At 41.8% G+C, this 19,711-nt stretch overlaps 1 protein-coding gene across 6 annotated transcripts; it reads right to left on the reverse strand.

The window, feature by feature from the left end:
* Positions 1 to 108: 108 nt before the first annotated feature.
* Positions 109 to 19,532, reverse strand: crlf1b (cytokine receptor-like factor 1b). Of its 6 annotated transcripts, XM_080770263.1 has the most exons (9): positions 19,210 to 19,532; positions 17,228 to 17,539; positions 15,851 to 15,980; positions 14,256 to 14,428; positions 5,928 to 6,085; positions 4,774 to 4,942; positions 1,681 to 1,862; positions 667 to 711; positions 110 to 333 (listed from the first exon to the last, which is right to left on the reverse strand). In XM_080770263.1, the coding sequence occupies exons 1-8, from the start codon at positions 19,265 to 19,267 to the stop codon at positions 688 to 690; spliced, it is 1,206 nt and encodes a 401-aa protein (XP_080626389.1). In that variant the 5' UTR covers positions 19,268 to 19,532; the 3' UTR covers positions 110 to 333; positions 667 to 687. The 6 variants fall into 6 exon arrangements, with proteins under 6 accessions (XP_080626391.1, XP_080626389.1, XP_080626387.1 ...); XM_080770265.1 differs by lacking the exon at positions 667 to 711 and having other exon boundaries at positions 109 to 333; positions 17,228 to 17,509; XM_080770261.1 differs by lacking the exon at positions 667 to 711.
* Positions 19,533 to 19,711: the final 179 nt, after the last annotated feature.

Here is a 19,711-nt window from a genome sequence, read left to right on the forward strand (position 1 = left end):
TAATAATTAAAAAAAACATTCCAAGACAAATCATGTTCATTCACTGTTCTATATACACAATCATTACGTATGCATTTCTGGACCATAATTAACAATAGAATATAACTTATGGAAATCATCAAGTCAGGTTTATTAAATATATTGTTACAAAAATATATGCAATATAAAACTGTCTTCAAAACACACAGTCAATGAAACACAGTACAGTATATACAGTTTATACATGGGGGTACATTGTTCCAAACATTGCTGATAACTGACCCCAGCACTGTTAATACTGTTGGGGCACTCTGGGCTTCTCCTTCATCAAAGAGGTGACGTTCTTGTGCCCTTCTTTAACGAGAGAGAGGAAGAAAAAAACAAAACCAAATTTGTGTATGACTGCTCAGAGAGACAAATATGACTATTGAATCAAAACGATTGGGCTCCACATTATTCTAATCCCGGTAGGCCAGAGTCACAGAAATAACACTATGCCCTCTCTCTCTTTCTCCCCAGCTATCATCCTCATTCCATTATGGGTTCTTCCTGCAAACTAAAGTTAAAGCCTGTGTAACCAAACACTGCAATATTCCACATCCAGAGGGGTGGATCCCTCACACACTGCAGGCCCCCTTGGGGCCAGTATCTGTCAGCGTTTGTTGATGCTGGTCTTGAATTAAATACCTCGGCTGCGTTTAGGGGGTGCTATGAATTATCGCCTTGTAGAACCTGAAAGGAGAAAAACAGATGGATAATATTGGGACGACTCGATAGGAAAAAGCATGTAATTCATAATCATTCACCGCAACGACATTAATTGCTGTTTATTTTGGTTGTTTGTCTCTCGTTCTCCTGCAGTCATGCTCACTACGCTCCTATCGTTCTCATTCCCTCAGTATCTTCTCCTGCTTCTCAGTGTGTCTTTTCTCTCAGACCGACTCTCCCTTTCACTCAAGGTAATCAATGAAGGCCTGTCAGGGTAGCTGAACAAAGACATTATTCAGGAGATGACTTGAGCACGTGCTCTGGTGGGTGAACGACAAGACTAATTGGGTCAGGTTGGCTAAAAGTCTCCATCGGTTCAAGGACTGCCTGGCGATGTCAAAAGGGTGTGTTGTAGGGAGTTGCTGAACTCTATGCCCATCCACACACACACACACACACACACACAATGCCATTTGGCCCGAGTTACTGTGTGTCTCCTTACGTCAAAGGGAATAAGAACACAAAAGGAACACATTACAGTGGGCTGTGGGCATTTACATGTACATTCCCCTTTGTTGTGGTCATCAGCCGAAGATGCTAGGTCTACATCGTTAAAATATGTCATAAAATGAGAGTGCATGACTTGGGAGGAGAAACTTTATGCTCCTACTTCTGGGCCAGTAAAGTCTGGGACTTCAGAGAGCCAACCAGTTCAGCGGAAGTCTGTCTTCTGTGTGCTTCTAAAAATGCTGACCGCATGGCATAACACAACGGCAGCAGGGTCAGAAATTCAGGGTGTACATGCAGTTCAGGACATGAAGGGTGTGTGTGTGTGTGTGTGTGTGTGTGTGTGTGTGTGTTAACGCACACTACGCATATATTTGTGTCCGTGAGGACTCCTTGCTGAGTACACACAAATTGGGAGGAGAGCATGCTCGGACAGCAGAGATAATGAAAAAGACTAATGAGGAAGAAGAGATTCTCCTTACCTACCTGGTTGCGCGTTTTATGCGATTTCTGCAGCCACACCCTCCACTGGTCGTACAGCTTGATTGACATTCCGCTGCAGCCATAGGCGTGCTTGCGGACCCAGCCGAAGAACTGCTTGAGTTCACGCCGCAGGGTGGAGTTGTGCTCACTGGGTTTAGGATCACATGAGCCGCTCTGCAGACGCTCTGTGTGAGAGGGGAGCACATCGTTTACAGCTAGTAAGCTTGTGTGTGTGTGTCTCTTTTCAACACTAAGAGCAGAGCCTCGTCTTGTTTTTCCACATCGCACCTGAGGTTTTGGCAATGCTGTTCTGTTCAGTAAAATCCAAAGAGGTTGCATTCTTGCACCCTCAGTGCAGAAATTGAAGGTTATAAGTGTTGTTTTTTTCATTTATTTAAGCTATTCTTTAATTAATGAATCTTGTTGGGGACAGATTCTGTATAGGCCTACTCTACAGTATTAATTATACACTTGGCTATATGTTTTTGTTATATGATATGATATAGTACTTTATTGTTACATGATATGATATAGTACTTTATTGTTATGATGATATGATATAGTACTTTATTGTCAGCCTGCACTGTCTTGGGACCCAGCAGCCTTGCATGCAACACATACTGTATACTCACATTTGACAACACAGAGAACAGAAAATAAAATAAATGTACATACATATAAACATAAAGACAAGAGCAATGTTTACAGCTCAGTCTAGTCCTGGCCAAACTCCTGATTGAGCCCCAAAGTCGACTTCAGTCTGACCTTCTTGTATGCTGGAACACCATATCTCCTTCCTGAAGGCAGCAATGTATACTCTCCAAGTCTCCATACAAGACATGGCTAGTGTTTGAGGTGATATTCCAATATATTCCTTGCTATTTGCTAACCTTGGGATGCTGTTATCATACATGGATGTATAGTCTCTGAAGTGGTTGTCCAACAATCTTTGAACCTAAAGATCTTAAACAGCAAAGGAAATAGATTATTTGCTTTGTTTTCTTATACACTGATTCAATCTGATCTTTTCACAACAAAAGATGGTCTATTACTACTCTGTACTCCAGGTATGTATATGAACATACCTGGTTGATCTGTTCACTATGAATAGTAATGGGGGATCTGTGTGTCTTTAGTGGTTCACCAAAAACAAAACAAACTCTTCTGTGTTTGTTGTGTTAATGATAAGAGCGTTTATCACTCCACTCAACCATCTTATTTACTGTGTGTTTGTGAAGTCCAGGATCACTGGAACTATCTAAGAGAGAAATCAAAACTGTATCATCTACGTACTTTAGAATGTATTGGTCTGTTATGACAGTGCCAGTGTCTGGTTTGTAAGTGCGACATTCAGACAGCTGAGCTTCCAGAACCTTAGAGTATAGTATATGAATAGAGATGGCATCCAAGTTCTCCTTCCATCCACTTGCATTAAGTTGCTCAAAAGCGCATGAGGCGATTTCACTCCTCCTTCCGGGTAGGAACAGAGTGCATTCTGGGATGGATTGCAATAGTGATTGGGCCCAAACACATGAACGCGCTGCCGTTGAACGCGCATGAGCGTGCGTCCGTCGTGAACGTGCACAATGATAGTCAACGGACCAGCGCATTCATGTTTGGACCCACGCTGCAATACCAAATTCGGCCACTATGTCCATTTCGCCTCAGGGTTTCCTCTGGGTGCCGTCTCTATTCATAAGTCCAGAACCCTGCTGAGGAGAGGGTTATGTTCACTTTCACCCTCTGTACTCTGTTAGTAAGAAAATAAGCATACTAGTGAATTAAGTATGGATTCAGTTCCAACTTCCAACTGTACCATCTTTTACACTAGTTTATTTTATTTTATTAGACGAAGAGTCTGGAATATAGTTGATGATGCTGATGTTGATCGAATGTACAGTTAAACACTGGGATAGGTTTGTTGCCTTAACATGATGTAACTCCAAATATTGGCAAGATATCTCACATTCTCACATTCACACAAAAAAGTCTCACATTCACACTTTCCACAAACAATGTGGATTCTGGCAATGTGTTCAGCATCCCCCCCCCCCATCTGTTTACAATGATTGATACAGTACTGTGACTATTGCGGTTTCATAGACGCGCAATAACAAACAGGGTGATGTTATCTCGGAAGCATACTAAATGGATCTTATTCCTAATTCAATTAGTAAAATCTACATGAAATTGACATTTTTATATCCAAGAAATACGGTTTTGTATTTAAGAGGCACTCTGAAAAACTCTGAGCTCTCCGCATCCCTGACTACTCATAGTTGTGTGTAGAGAAGGCTACTGAAAGCCAAAAGCCTGCCACAGTCAATCCTTATGGTGAACAACAGAGCCTGATAACGACTTCCTCTCTCTGGGGATCAAATACCACACAACCTATGTAACTCATTATCTGCTCCTTGTGGTCTCAAACCTGCTTCCACTCAGGGTTTATGGGCCCTGCGTGTACCTCTGACAGACAAGCAGCATTTTAACTTGATCAATCTTTGCAGACTAACGACAAAAATCTATCAAATATCCCCGTTGGCCTTTTGCCATTTCTTTTAATCCTCCGTCTAAAAGATCTTTATCGTGGCAGCGAGCGTATTGATGTTTGCTTTGAGGCTGAGGTCACATGCGGTTTGGATCTACTTGCTCCAGGATGTTGTATCCGGATAAGGCCATTGTTTTTCTGCTTTTAATTGGCAATGAAAGGTTATTAGAAGGGAAAGATCACCACTCGGTTGTATATGGTGGATTTGGGAGGTATTAAAAAGTCATAAAGCATTTTGCCCATGAGGTATTAAACCTTTCATGAAAGCAAACTCATGAATCATATTATTGCACTGCACAAATGCCAGATTTTGTTTCATTTTCGTTAATTCAAATAAATGAAAAATATTCTTTGTTCTTGTCTTACTGGCAGCATACCCCCCTGGATTGACAGACACACACACCAACACACACACACACGCACTCTCTCTCTCTCTCTCTCTCTCTCTCTCTCTCTCTCTAATGAATTCCGTGCCTTTCACCACAGTTAAGTAACATAAACGGCATCAAGACACATTCTCCAGGTCCTCCAGTAGTATCTGTACTCACCACTGATGGGTGTGGAGGCAGCAGTGGAGTGGCTCCAGCCACTCCAGATGCCAGCCTTCCTGGATCCGAAGATGCCCACTGGGTTACACCTCACCTGGACGAAGTAAACGGTCCCGGGGCGCAGGCCTGCCAGTCGGCACGACGTCTGGTTACCAACGTCAACCACTATCTGATTGTGAGACAGCAAATGGAAAAGACATTTGAGAACGGCCAAGCCTAAATCAACGCATAGATTCTCATGACAAAAAAACATCTTTTACAAAAATGTCAAGAAGAGGGCAATCCAATCAAACTAAAAACATTTGCTTGTGTAACAGAAATAAGAGTAAAGCATCCCAAATTAGTCAGCTAGGTCACATTAACCACTTGAATCCAAGTGTCCTTATTCTAATAAGATTCTGTGGCTGCTCTACAAACTCACAATGTATCGCAATGTGATGCGTTGTCAGCTTGTCAATCGGATATTTTCAACAAAGATATTTGATGTATAGCGGGGGAAAATGGGCCTAGCCTATTATAGAACACTGGGGGACTCTGGTCAATGAAGTATACAGTACAGCATCGGATGTATGCACAGTTTCTGCAAGACCCACGTTGTACTTCATTATTTACATTATTATTAACATTATTTACAGCAGCCATAGCCACATTTTTTTTGGTTGTATTATGTTTTTCTCACCTAAACTTCATCATTGATGTTCATTGTTTAGTCTTGCAATGCCATTGGTCATGATATTTGCATATAAGTACCCCCACAGAGGCAGAAATTCACACAACTTCAAAATCTCTGGACTCTTTTTAATGATTTCTAACCTTTGACCTTTAACCCTGTAAAAAGTAAAATGCCTGTAATTTTTGTGATCATTAGAATGTCTAGAACTTGTTTTATTTATTATTCAGGCTTATAAATGTGCAAAGTACTAGTAGTACAAAGTAGTAGTACGGTTGAAATCTCTTTTTTGCAAGTAGAAATATATCCGGGTCTTAAAGGGTGTGAAAGTGACTTCTGTGGTGCTCCCAACTGACAGATCAGGTAGCTCTCCTGAGTAACTTTGTTTTGCCACAACGCAAAACCAAACTATCTTGAGAGTCATACTCCATTGGCACTCAAAGGTTTTTCCCTAGTTTTGTGCATGTGGCTGTTGACCCCCTACCTTCCATTCCACGCTGTCCTCTAGCCTGTATCGTATCTGATACTTTGCTTGGAACAGGAAGTCCTTGAGGGCAGGGGGAGTGGCCCAGCGGACAGTCAGCTGGTCTTCCAGGTCTCCGACACGACTCACCAGCACATTGTCAGGGGGGTCCGTGGTCACTGGACGAACAGGGAGTTAAACAGACACATTGTCAGGGGGGTCCGTGGTCACTGGACGAACAGGGAGTTAAACAGACACATTGTCAGGGGGGGTCCGTGGTCACTGAACAGGGAGTTAAACAGACACATTGTCAGGGGGGTCCGTGGTCACTGAACAAACAGGGAGTTAAACAGACACATTGTTAGGGGGGTCCGTTTTCACTGAACAAACAGGGAGTTAAACAGACACATTGTCAGGGGGGTCCGTGGTCACTGAACAAACAGGGAGTTAAACAGACACATTGTCAGGGGGGCCCAGCTGGCCATTGGCTGGCCCAGACTTCCCCCCTTCTTCTTCGTTGGTTTTTATTTTGACTCGAGCGGGGGTTGGATCCCGATCATAGACTGTAAAGGTAGCCCTCAGAACATACTCGACTTTATGGTAATTTAATTAATAAATGGGACCATAATTTTCCCAAAAGAATATTATGACATGAGAAATGAGACTTTAAATTAGTGACTGGAAGCAGAAAGTATTCATGACCAAGTTTATTAAGGTAATACAGTCTAGGTGAAGTTGGGCCCAAATACATGGACCTCTATGGAGCTTCTGGGTTTTTTGGGCCCAATGACAGCGCCACAACAGGCCATTATATGAACTTTCAGGAAGTCAGGATTTCCTACTGGCTTCAGACACTATTGGCTTCACTGCCCCCCTGGCCCAGAGTTACATGTGTTTCTATGATTTTTTGTTAATTACGATGTGCTTTCTTATTTCCTATTAATCTTCTGATCTATAGTATGTTCTATAAGAGGCCATTGAGTTATTAATTTGTTCATGATATGGCTTTGGTGAATATTGAGAAACCCCGCCCAAGACTCACCTATCAGGTTAGACTGATTGACTGATTGGCACTCACAATGTTTGTGGCACGTGGAGAGTGTGGCTCTGGCAGTCCAGGGGGAACAGAGAGAGAGACAGGCTACTTTTGGAGCAAGAGGATTATTTCCCAAGTTTTACTAGTTTCTATTGGATCTTGGATACCTGCACTACCACTGGATGAAGTGCACTTTTCTGTTGTGGATTACTGGATTTCTTGGATCAAGACTTTCTATTAAAGGTTTCAAGACATTCATTTCCAGGGTGGTAAGAGGAGAATAACTTACCACACTCAGGCATAGACTGGTTTGCATTTTGCTTTCTTTTGGACATTTGGGTTTAGATTATGAATAGTGCCAGGACACTAATTTATTTAGTGTAAACCTTTTTAGGCTGTGTTATTTTATTTTGTTTTGTTTAAGTGAATGTTTTGTTATTTGAAGCTTTATTTGCTCAGCTGTTTAATACATGTCAGCTAAACTTACGGTATTTGTTTTTTTAGTGATTTATTCTGAACTGATCCACCACATCCCTCATTTTTTGCTATAATTGGTGCTTCAATCATTTTTGTTGCAATGCAACCGTACAGTATATATTATATATACATATACAGAGCTGAGTCGGGTAAGCTAGCACCCTGTGAACTCTGAGAGCAAGCAAGAGAAGAATTCTCCTCCCAAATGTGCAGTGTATTGTACAGGGCAGACATCCTCTCTATGCAGACACTGTCATCATTCCACTTAAATAAAACATGGTCTCGATGATGAATGCCTCGTATGACTATCAGCCAAACACACTGTCTCGCTAATGTGCACTCAGGCTCGACTTAAATGTCCCTTTACTTATATATATATATATATATATATATATATATATATATATATATATATATATATATATTTATAAATATAGCTGTTCATTATGGAGTAATATACACCATACGAGAGAGAGAGAGAGAGAGAGAGAATAATTTAACTGATCAGTGATTTATTAGTATTTTGTAAAGAAAATTTGTTTAATGGTGAATTCATTTTACTGTATATCCAAATCCATTCCTTTTTACTGAATAATTTCAACAAGCAAGTGGTGTGTAATATATACAGTAATGAGGTTTTTATGTTCAAGTTAAATTGGGATTGGGAATATAAACTCTTGTTTTTCTGTGAGGCTTTCCCTCCCATTTCAGTAAATAATGTATATGTGTATTCTTTTCCTTTATTTCTTCCAAGGTGTAATACCTTCACAGGGATTAACACAATATAAATTCAGTCAGACAACTCACGGATAGATTTAACCTATTTATTCATTATAGAATACAATATTTTATCTTGGCGTTAGGCTCTGCTGCATAACCCCCCCCCTCCCCAACATAAATAACAGAGCCCATCGGTGGTGCTGGGGTGGTAAGCATATTAACCCCTTGAGTATATGGTCACATTCTCACCAGAGAGCTTTGCTGCGATTAAAACGAATCCTGCTGCGCCTATTAGCCTACAGAATATTCTGTCTGTCTGTCTGTCTGTCTGTCTGTCTGTGCCGTAAACATGGAGCTGTCACTGTGTGGGGACTGGAGAGCAGGGACTTTCATCTCGACTTGTAAACTTGTAAACATTTTGCGCTGCTGTCTGTTATATCGGTGTGCTCAGCTCTGTGCCTCCATGCCCAACAGTGCGTGGCGTGGCTGCATGTGTATAGTGAGAGAGCGAGAGAGCTGGGGGGTGGGGGTCCAGTTCCAGACGGCACGACACATGCACGTTATGAGTATAATTTTATCACCATAGATTTCACTGTGTTGTAGGCTGTGTTGTAGGCTAGGTTTATGAATGGAACACATTGATAAAGGTCCCCCCTGCTGCGTTTACAATTGCTACAGATGACAGTGTGAAGGCAAACTGCAGCAAATTAAATATGCAAGAATCCCAAAATCTCCGCCCATACGCATGAGTCTACCGAAGTATTAGGTTAGAATGTGACCTAAGTATGCGCCCTTGAGCACGGTATGAAACCCCTCGAGTATATCTGACTGAACTAACTCTGCAAGCTATGTATCATTTATATTTTTGTAAAATAAGTGTTAAATACCTGTAGCTCTATATTCTGATAATTTCTATTTACAGTGTTTGTTCAGTAACAGGGGTCTCTCCAGCAAAAAAAATAATGTTCAGAATCAGAACTCCAGTTGGTGAATGGTGATTGACTTTCAGATTCATTTTTTTAGGGGCACTAGCCCCTCCAATGCCCAGCTTTGTGTGTTTGTGCGAATACGGTAATAGCGATGATTTGATTGGCTGAGCACGGAATTTAGATGATTTGATTGGCTGAGCAAAGTACGTAATGAGGATAAAAATCACACTTGTGTGAAGTGAGGGGCGCTCTTATCATCGTACATCATTATGACGTAACATGTCTATTTGCTCAGACTCTATGACATAAAATTCTCGATTCATTGTCAATGGGAATTTAATGCTTGTGCGAAGTGAGGGGCGCTCTTATCATCATACATCATCATGAATCATCTCATACTGCCCAAATAGAATGCCTGTTTTTTACGTCATATTTGGCGGACATTTGACCTAATTTCTCTTTTCATTGTCGATGGCAAATATGAGACGTGTGGGGACAAGATGACGTAAAGTTACACTTCATTGTCAATGGCCTTTAATGTTTGTGTTGCGGATATTTTGTGGGGACAAAAGCTATAGGAGGGGCTGGCACCCCTCAAAAAGTGAGGACAGAAAAGTGAGGATTATATATGATGATGTATGATGATAAATCCTACAAGTGTGATTTTGGTTTGTGATTTTAGTGTGCGTGTAAACACAAACTTTGTCCTAACACAAACATTAAATGCCATTGATAATGAATGTAAAAAAGGTTGTCCATTCCTCATTCTACCACCTTCGCAACATTTCCAAAATCAAACCCTTCCTCTCACGCCCCGACCTAACTAAAGTTATCCACGTTTTCATCTACTCACGCCTCGACTACTGCAACTCCCTTTACTCATGTCTTACAGGCAGCGGTGGCCGAGTGGATTGCGGAGCGGTCTAGATACCGGAAGGTCGCCAGTTCGAATCAGCGATCCGACACGTTAAAATTACCACCGTTGAAGTGCCCTTGGACAAGGCATTGAACCTCTACCATGAAATGCTCCATGTGGGCCTGGCTGTAAACAAGTATCTGATGCTTAGTCCAGTTACCCTTGGTAAACTTGATTTACCAGAACGCATTTCTTCTTCTTCTTCTTCTTCTTTCAAAAAAATCCATTCACTGGCTACAATAGGTCCAGAAGGCAGCAGCCCGACTCTTAACAGGGGCAAGAAAGTTTGACTATATCACCCCTATCCTGGTCACCCTCCACTGGTTACCAATCTCATTTAGAATTGACTTTAAGATTCTGCTCTTTACATTCAAGGCCACGACTGGCCTTGCTCCATTCTACATCTCGGACCTACTCGACCCCTATGAGCCTGCCCGCGAGCTGAGATCCTCAGGCAAGGCTCTACTTACCATAAGAACTGGTGTAAAAAAACTATAGGCGACCGGGCCTTTGCAGTCCGTGCACCCTTACTGTGGAATGCCCTGCCCCTAGAAATCAGAATTGCCGACTCGGTTCCTCGTTTTAAGTCACTCGTGAAGACCCATTTTTATAAAGCTGCTTTTAATCCTTTATAGTTGTGAATTATTATTAAAAGACAAATGATTGGCCAGAATGAGATCATGTATGATGACGTATGATAAGAGCGCCCCTCACTTCACACGGGTGTGATTTTTTTAACACTAGAATAATCAGGTCAGTTCTGTGTGCTCCACTCCTCCCAGTCATGTATGCTTTCTGCAGGATCCTCACTTCAAAGTGTTAAATAAAACATTGCTTTCCCACTGCAACAAAGCTCACAAAGAGACAGACAAGCGCCAGTTCATGGAGCTGATGGTGGGCAAGAAAGGGAGGGAGGCTGGGAATGAGTCACAAAAAAGCAACTTAGACCGCCATATGAAAATGTCTTGTTAAACTCCTTCCCGTTAGTGTTTGTTCTTTTTTTAAAGTTTTTTTTGTGGCTTTTGCCTTTATTTATTTTTATATATTTTATGTAGGGACAGACAGTAGGCTGATAGAAAATGGGGAGAGAGATGGGGGGGGGGGGGAGACATGCAGTAAGGGCCGTCAGGATTGGGAGTCGAACCCGCGGCACACTGCCAGACTGGATTACCAGCCATGGCCCAGGCCATTAGTGTTTTTTCTAAAGAAATCCATTGTTCCCTAACTTCCCTTCATATCCACTGAGCCTTGTTGTGCGCATGTTGATGATCTTTATTTGTTCTATCAAATTCACCCTTAGGGGGGACAGGACATTGAGATGGAAGAATTCCACAGGTTATTGTTTCATTTATTGGGGATTTGAGGGTATAGGTTTGTGATGCAATTAACCCCCCACACACACCCACAACCCCCATCCTCTTGCACCCGCTTCTGTAAAAAACATGAAACCGTTGCGTTGTACATAGGATTTATAGCCAAGGCTAATTTGCAACCCCAGTCCCTGGTTTACAAATAATACATGCAAATGCATCTAATCTAATAATAATATACTATACTAATAATATTTTACAACTAAATTACAATACCCATTCCATTGACCTATAAAACAAAAGTAAACATAATCACTCAGGTAACCAATCAGACATGCATACATACATATATACGTGAGCATAGTTGATTTGATTTCAACCATAGTTTGAATCCTCTGTAGAACACATTTCCATCCGTCTCTAGTTTTAGACCTGTAGGCAAGGAGTTGACGACTCCACCATCTTCACACCAATAACATCATCAAATGGGCCTGAGGTGGCTGCGTCCCTGAACAAAGATCTGGAGAACATTCGGAAGTGGGCTGATGCCTGGAAGGTCACTTTCGAGCCCAGCAAGTGCAAGGCCATAATCCTGTCCAGAATGAGGAATCCATCTTGACCGGATCTCTTCTTTGGCACCACCAAGATCACGCTCAGCGAGCAGATGGAGGTTTTGGGTCTTTGCATAGACAGCAAACTTACGTGGACCAGCCATCTGTCCAACATCTGCAGACGCGCTGGACAACGTCTTGGAGCACTGCGCAAGCTGGCCAACAAGCTTGATGCTAAAGGCAGGGCCAACATCTACAAAACCCAGGTCAGGAGCATCATGGAGTACTCCTGCCTAGCCTGGATGAACGCCTCTCTGACCACTCTCAGGCAGTTGGACCTCATCCAAAAAAGGCCTTAAAAATCATTGGGGTAGATGAGGACCTTGCCCTATAGCAGTACGCCATCAGCAAGCTGAGTCATCGCCGAACAGTTGCAGCAACAACTGTTCTCTACAAGATGCACACTCCCAACTGTCCAGTGGACCTCAAAGCACTACTACCTCAAGCTCACACCTCAGGTCGAATCACCTGGAGAGTAATACCAATAGTCCAGGCAAAATAGCGTTTCACAAGAAAGTAATTGTAACAAAAGATTTTCCTTCACAGACCATTTCTATGAGGTCACCAGAACAACATACTAAAAATCAAAAGAAATCCCAGTTGGGGAATTATGTTTAATTGCATTAATCCAAGTATACAACGCCCTGGAAATCCCCAAGTCAAACACCAAATGCCTTGATAGGAGCTTTCTCCACTCTGCTATAAGGACATGGAACAGCCTTCCCCATGTGGTTGTTGGAGACATTACATCTAGCAGTGTTCACGCCTTCAAGAAGAGGCTGAACAAACACCTCCTCAGTATGTGACTTTAATCCCACAAAGCTCAAGGACTGTCATTCATCCAACATTCAGTTTAGACATGACTGAGTAGCTGCAGATCATTGATAGGCTCTTTGAATGTATTTTTCTCATAGCCTGTATCTGCTTAAGCTTAATTTAAAAAAAGTTCAAAAGGTTTGCCCACGGCCTTTACAGACTGGCAGACAGTCCGAAAGAATTGTTACACCTAGGAACAATACAGTTACCACCACTTGTTGAGGCTCGTGTAGTTGCTCTACCAGAGCTCGGAAGACTATCAACCAGTCCAGAGAACAAAGATGAAACATGTAAACATTTAAAAAACAATTTGATGGTAGAGAAAACCACAACATTTTCAAACGTGAAAAGGTTGTGTTTTTTTTTAATATCACAAAGGTGCCATCTCATCGGTTTTTGATCCATGATTTGCTATCAACCCATAATCACCACCAGTAGGTTACTTATCAAGACCTCTACTGGAGCCTACTGCCTGCGATTAGGAAAAGCATAAGTGAAATTACACCACCGAAGTGAAAACATTGTGAAACTGCGCTATACAACAACTTCACTTCATATTTACTTACGTGGCCGGTTAAGACTAACGTAAGTTTTAGAGTTAGGGCTTTGATTTAATTTTACTTTATTTAGCACAGTATAAAAATAATACAAAAGGGAAAATACGTAGAAAATAAAAAAGGAAAGTGCTATGAGGAGGCAATTAAGCCCAAATGGCTTATTTGAGACCTCAACCTGTGTACAACAAAGCATTTTAAAAAATGATTTGAAAGCAATATACATATTATTTACAAAAAGGTCTAGAACATGATTGAAAAGACACTTGATTATCTATAACATGATTATCGAGACAGTATTGTCAACATAGTTGCCATATCAGCTTCTATATTTTTGTAAAAAATGATCTGATTAATCGGCACATTGGTTAGTAGTCAGACAACGCGACCAATGCCATGTCGACAACACAACAACAACGTCTCCGCTCCAGTAGAGCCTACTGGCTCCATTGCATGGTCTTGATAAGTAACCTACCGGTTGATAACATTCGAATCAACTACCTCTGACTCTTGATAAATTGTAGCATTCAGTGGAGTTTATGACAATAGGTATCAAGGCTAGAGAGGCCTAGTGTGCACCATAAGGACCTTATGTTAAAACACCGTTTATGTTTCAAACATCAGCACATTTCTTATCATGAAACTGATGTGAAGTGATTTGCCAAGCGTCTGATGTGCAGCTATCTTTTACAACAATTTAGTTTGACTTTAAGTTTCAGCCAGAAGTTGAACCCATTACACAGTTATAGGGGATGTGTGGATGGATGGAACAGTAACACCATAAAACCCCACTTTGCACAGGGAAGTATGTTAGCCATTATGCAGGAGATCTGGACAGCAAAAAGATAACAAGAAGGAATACAGCGTATGAGTGAAACCAGGAGAGAGGAGAAACTAAATGAGAGCATAAGAGGAGAGGAGAAAGGAGAACTTAAGGATAAGTTGTCTGTTTCTAGTTGTGACCAGACTGAATGACTCACCTACATCCAGGATGTCCAAGGTGATGATGTCAGAGTTGGCTGAGCCCAGCTGATTGTCTGCCTCCACCCAGAGCTCATACGGGGTAAAGAGGGCAAGATCGCGAGGGATGTAGCAGGAATATGGCTGGTGCACGCTGGTGTAGTCCTCGCATTCCTTCTCCTGTCCATACCACCTGGCCCAAGACACAACAGAGACTAGAACCACGTATACCTTTGACAAAGACCGTAAACATTTTGACAGTTCCTCAAGCATTTCGGCTTTCTTTGACAGCACAGTGGAGGGAGACAGGAACGAGAGGCTGCATGACATGCAACACATGGCCCAGTGTTGGACTCAACTCGGGATGTTGCTGTTATGTTTTCACTGGTTGGGCCACTCGGAGTCATAGCACAAAAGCAATACATTTAAGAAATAATTACAGACTCTTTAAACGGATTTACACCTCCATAAACATTACAACTCCATAAACGGACACGCCCCTCCCTACCTACAGGAACTAATCAACCCTCCAAAAAACACCCTCCACCCGCACCCTCAGATTGCAAACAAATTCCTGCTCCAGGTTCCTGACACCAATCTGCGCACCATGGGGGACCGGGCCTTTTGCTCGGCAGCACCACGCCTGTGGAACAGCCTCCCCGTGGACTTGAGAGTGCCGCAGACTATTGACTCTTTTAAAATAGGCCTGAAAACGTTCCTGTTTCGGAAGGCTTTCTCGTGTTAAATTGTCGTTTTTGCACTTGATTCTTTTTATTTTCGATAACCCTGTTTTAACCTTCTGTGATTGATTATATGTTTTAACCATGAGATTCCCTGTGAATGAAAAGTGCAATACAAATAAAATGAATCTGTGGTGAGAATCGCCATACCGGAGTAGTAATGTAAGGTATGTGTTACAGGTCAATAGGAAATGGAAAAAATACCATGTGTTCCAAAGTCTAACGGATCCAATGTGTGTTATTTAGTCAGTTCTTGTTAATAGTTCTCATCATTTGGGCATGTCATATGAAATCTTTCCAAAAACTTCAAAAGATAATTAAATTAAATTAAATAAAACTTTCAGAAAATTGCAAGATATTGCAAATATATATTAATTTTAACAATAGTCCAATTTGCTGATCTACAAGCTCACAATGCATTGATGCAATGTGAGCTTGCACGGATAAGGATGCTAAGGTTCAAGTGGTTTATGTGGCCTAGCTATTTTCACAACAATGTCCTACAACAAAGTATTAAATGGGGTATTCATTTATATGAAATATGGAGAAACAACCTTTCTGCCCGACATCGAAGATGTACTGTATATGGTTGCTGTCGGGCAGAAACCTCTCCATAATTCTACAACGTCACACAAATGCATCAAAAGTAGCAGATCTGCAAGCTGGAAACATGGCGCGACGCGATGCAGCCTCAAGCTTGTCCATCTGCTACTTTTGCTGCTTTGGAATTTGAATTCTGAAAAGTAACATTTCTTGGACATAATTATGAGGTCTCCACCCGACAGAGACGATGCACTGTATATCTACCTGAATGGTGAAAGTGGTGTTGTCTTAGGTGATCACCTTGTGAGCTGCAGCAGGTCTGGGGGTCTCACCTCAATTTGTACTTGAGGGTGTATTTGGTTCTGATGAAGGTTTCACCCTGCCCCCCAGGGCTCCACTTGCAGCTCAAGTCCTTGGTGTTTCGGGACCAGCAGCTGAGGTTGACCGGCTTCTCTGGAGGCACTGTGCATCAGGCGGAAATGGAAGAGAATGTTCCTTAATGAACTGAAAACATTACAACGCTATACTGGATAATAGAGTTATTCTATTCTATTCCATTTCATTCCATTCTCTGTTTTGTTTCGTTTAATCTCATTCTCATTCAGTTGTCCTATTCTGTTCCACTCTATTCTGCTATTTATTTTGTGTCCCAAACAGCTCTGTTCTGTTCTGCTTTGTTTCATTCAGTTCTGCACTCTACTCTAAACTCTAATTTTCTTTCATTTAGCTGACCTTTTTTTTGTAATTCTTTTGACCCTCTAATAATTTGATTTCAAATGACACAGACATCTTTTGACCTTCATTTTTGTACATTTAAAACAGAATCCATTTTAAGTCAACCATGGTTTCCATCCTGTCATGTAAAACATTCCTTCCATCAAGTAAGCCAACACTAAGATAGAGAAGATTAGGGTAGTCATATAAAAGGATTTAATGGCATTGCAAGCAGAAGGCAGATCATAATCAAAAGGGCTTTTATGCAACAAAACCCTATGAAAAGATTGCATTTGTGAGCCTTACAGCATTCTATCAATTCAAATGAACAAGAACATGTGTTTTCCTTGTTGCCTTGCATCACTACAGTACAATTATTTACAATACAGTACATTGAATCTCAAACAGTCATGTTTACAGGTAGCTCATTGACTACGACTCATGGTGTACTTAACATTACTGCAGAGTCGCAGACAGTTTTTGAGGTCATAGGTATGGTATGAAAACCAACTTAGAGATTTTAAACTTGCTTGAGACAAGTCCTTCAAGTTTGCGTTATCTCTTTGATATGTTCCATATGGGTGTGTCACATATACTGTCATTATTTGATTTACTGTATACCCTGAATCTTGAATAAACAAAACTGTGAAAAAAAAAAGGTTTGCATGTGTGCTCCAACTCTATTAGGCATTCATGCGTCATGCAAGTACCTGCACATGCATACTGTATATGGTCTCTGTCGGGTGGAAACCTCATGTCCAAAACTGTTACTTTTCAGGATCCAAATTCATTCAAAATCTAAAAGAATAAAAGTAGCAGATCAACAAGCTCTAAGATCTGCTACTTTTGTGTGACACTGTAGTATGACGAAGTAGGACGTTCATTTAAGAAAAAACACAAAGTTTGAATATGGAGATAGGAGGTTTCTGCCCCAACTATATACAGTTCTATACTGTACGTACAGCAGAGAGAGCCTCTGTATAGCGAGAACTTACGGCCCACATAGAGACAGGAGCCGGCCAGGACGTGGCCATCTCCTCCGTGGCAGACCAGGTTGTCTCCGGACTGTTGCTGGGAGCCGTTGAGGCGGTGAAGGGTGACACTCACGGCGCGGGGGCTCACCGCCCCATAGGTGCTGCTGGCCAAACGTTTGCCGTTCAGGGTCCAGTACAGCTTGTTTATGTGGAGGCCCGCTATCTCGGCACTCACTGTGCATGTAGCCGTCAGACTGGAACCAATATGAACTGCGGGGTCCTGGGGGAAGATTACCGCCACCTCTGGGTGTTGAGATATGGAGACACAAAGCCCTAACACACACGCACACCACGCACGCATGGAAGATACACACAGACACAAACACAGACAAACACACCAACACAGACAATCACACAGACAGACACATGTACACACAAACATGCACAATTTGAGGCAGTTAATATTCTATCTAGGCATTTATCGTATTCAGAATCACTTACAGTGTAGTAGATTGTTATACAATAAGCATGTACAGTATACAGGAGAAAGTCTCTGATCTGTTTCTTTGTTGCTTGATTAGTTTCAGTCTTTGCGAACAGACCCATTTCCTGGTGAAGCATGAGATGCAATTACCACGTTTTGCAGAGCCATCTATTGAGTCTGGTTGTCGCATTGGAATTTTGAGAAGTCCCTTTATGAAAGCTTTGTGTTTGCAGAGAACAGTGAACACATGATGTAACTTTTGGGCTACAATGCATTGGTGCAGGAGCACAGAAAAGATTTATGACCCAATGATGAACTGAATTTATGGTCCCCGGGTAGGACCACTTAAAAAAGGTCACCCTCGTGAGGGACTTAAAGGTTTTTCCATGCTGCTACCCCTCTTGCACTTGTTTCGAAGCCTGTATTGTGATTGATGCCTTGCCTATATATGAAATGCTCTGAGGAGCAGTGCTGTGTCCGAATGTTACCACTGGGTGCCTTCGGGGAGATTCAGGAGATAATGTGTTATTAACTGTGTTCTAGGTGGGCGGTGGACAAGCTTTCTAACATATGTGCCAATATGTTGCTTCCTGCTTCACTGGACTTATGACTTATGTGGATATTATGTACTGAGAGAGATGATAATGCCATGGTATTACATCCCCTCAGGCAGAACCCAGGACTCAGGGAATGCAAGTCTCAGTTATAGCCTATAGTTTTGTACTGGTGTCATGCTCAGTAAATATCAGATCGACAACCTCACAAAGCCTCACAATGTTACACGTTGTGAGCTTGTATATCTGCTATTTACATCATGCAGTGCAGTATAAGTATTTTGTAAAGTGAAAAACTGTAAATTGAGCATAATCCACATACTGTACATATTCCATGGTTAATTCAAAACATACTTATATGTAAGTAACTATATGACTTTGCTCTACCTTTATAATGCAGTAGCCTACTTTTCTGGATCAGCAAAACATTAGCCCTAATGCCTAATGCATATCCTGTAGTGTACATATAGCATACTGTATGTCAGATAAAGCATGTTTGCATTTCATGCAAAGGTCTGATACGTTGACGGTTGATTTATCGCAATTTATCTAATTAAATGCTTAATCTCCATCTCTAATTGGCCTTGTTGCCAATGTCAATTTGATCCAGTTAGTCAATAACGCCTACTAATCACAGCCATATGACTGTGGTGTCATTCAATTTACTACATTACGGTTTACATATTAAACAATGGCTCAAGGGTTTGCAGGAAATTTGCATAATTAGTTTTCAGTGTTTTGTAGCCTAAATATGATGTAATCCATATGATAAGAGGGCAAATTGTAACAGCCTGCTTCAGTATCTGACAATGTGTTGACTAATGGGCTAGCGCGCGCCTCCCATCTATAGTGCTCACAGCATTCAGCCGACAGAAACATCTAGCTCACTGCTCACAGCATTCAGCCGACAGAAACGTGTCCTGTCGGCTTCCACGCAGAACAAATCTTTTAAGTGTTGTACTTACGTGTCGAGGTGAACAACACATGTGGAACAAGGAGGATGAGAAACAGCAAGGATATCATTGTCGTGCACAGTATTTAGGCTTTTTTCTGCACTTTTTTCTCCCTGCTCTTGTCCTTTTTTCCCCCCAAGTTCGAGCTCCAAATAGACGTGAGACTGAGGCAAAGTTGGAAGGCTAGGTTGCGCAGCAGGACTCTCCAACTTGAGGCAATGAGCTCTATACTTTCAGATCCAGTGTTGGAACTCCCTCAGGAAGTCAAACGGCCAAGTTCACTGCGGTGGCATGAAGCTACATCACACACAGGGTCTGCTTTTTACTCAACTGTGGCTCTGCTTGGTGCACGCCTCAACAGCTAAAACATCCAAGTTGATACTTTATGCTCCTCCCTTGTCTTCTTCCCACACAGTCATAAGTCATTATTGCAATGCTCTCAAAATGTGTCCCCTCCCAGGCTATAGCCCCCCACCCCACCTAAAACAAATAAACGGAACTAAAATGAGAAAAT

The sequence above is a fragment of the Protomyctophum bolini genome (genome assembly GCF_963924005.1).
Source record: "Protomyctophum bolini genome assembly, chromosome: 8".
Lineage (NCBI taxonomy): Eukaryota > Metazoa > Chordata > Actinopteri > Myctophiformes > Myctophidae > Protomyctophum > Protomyctophum bolini.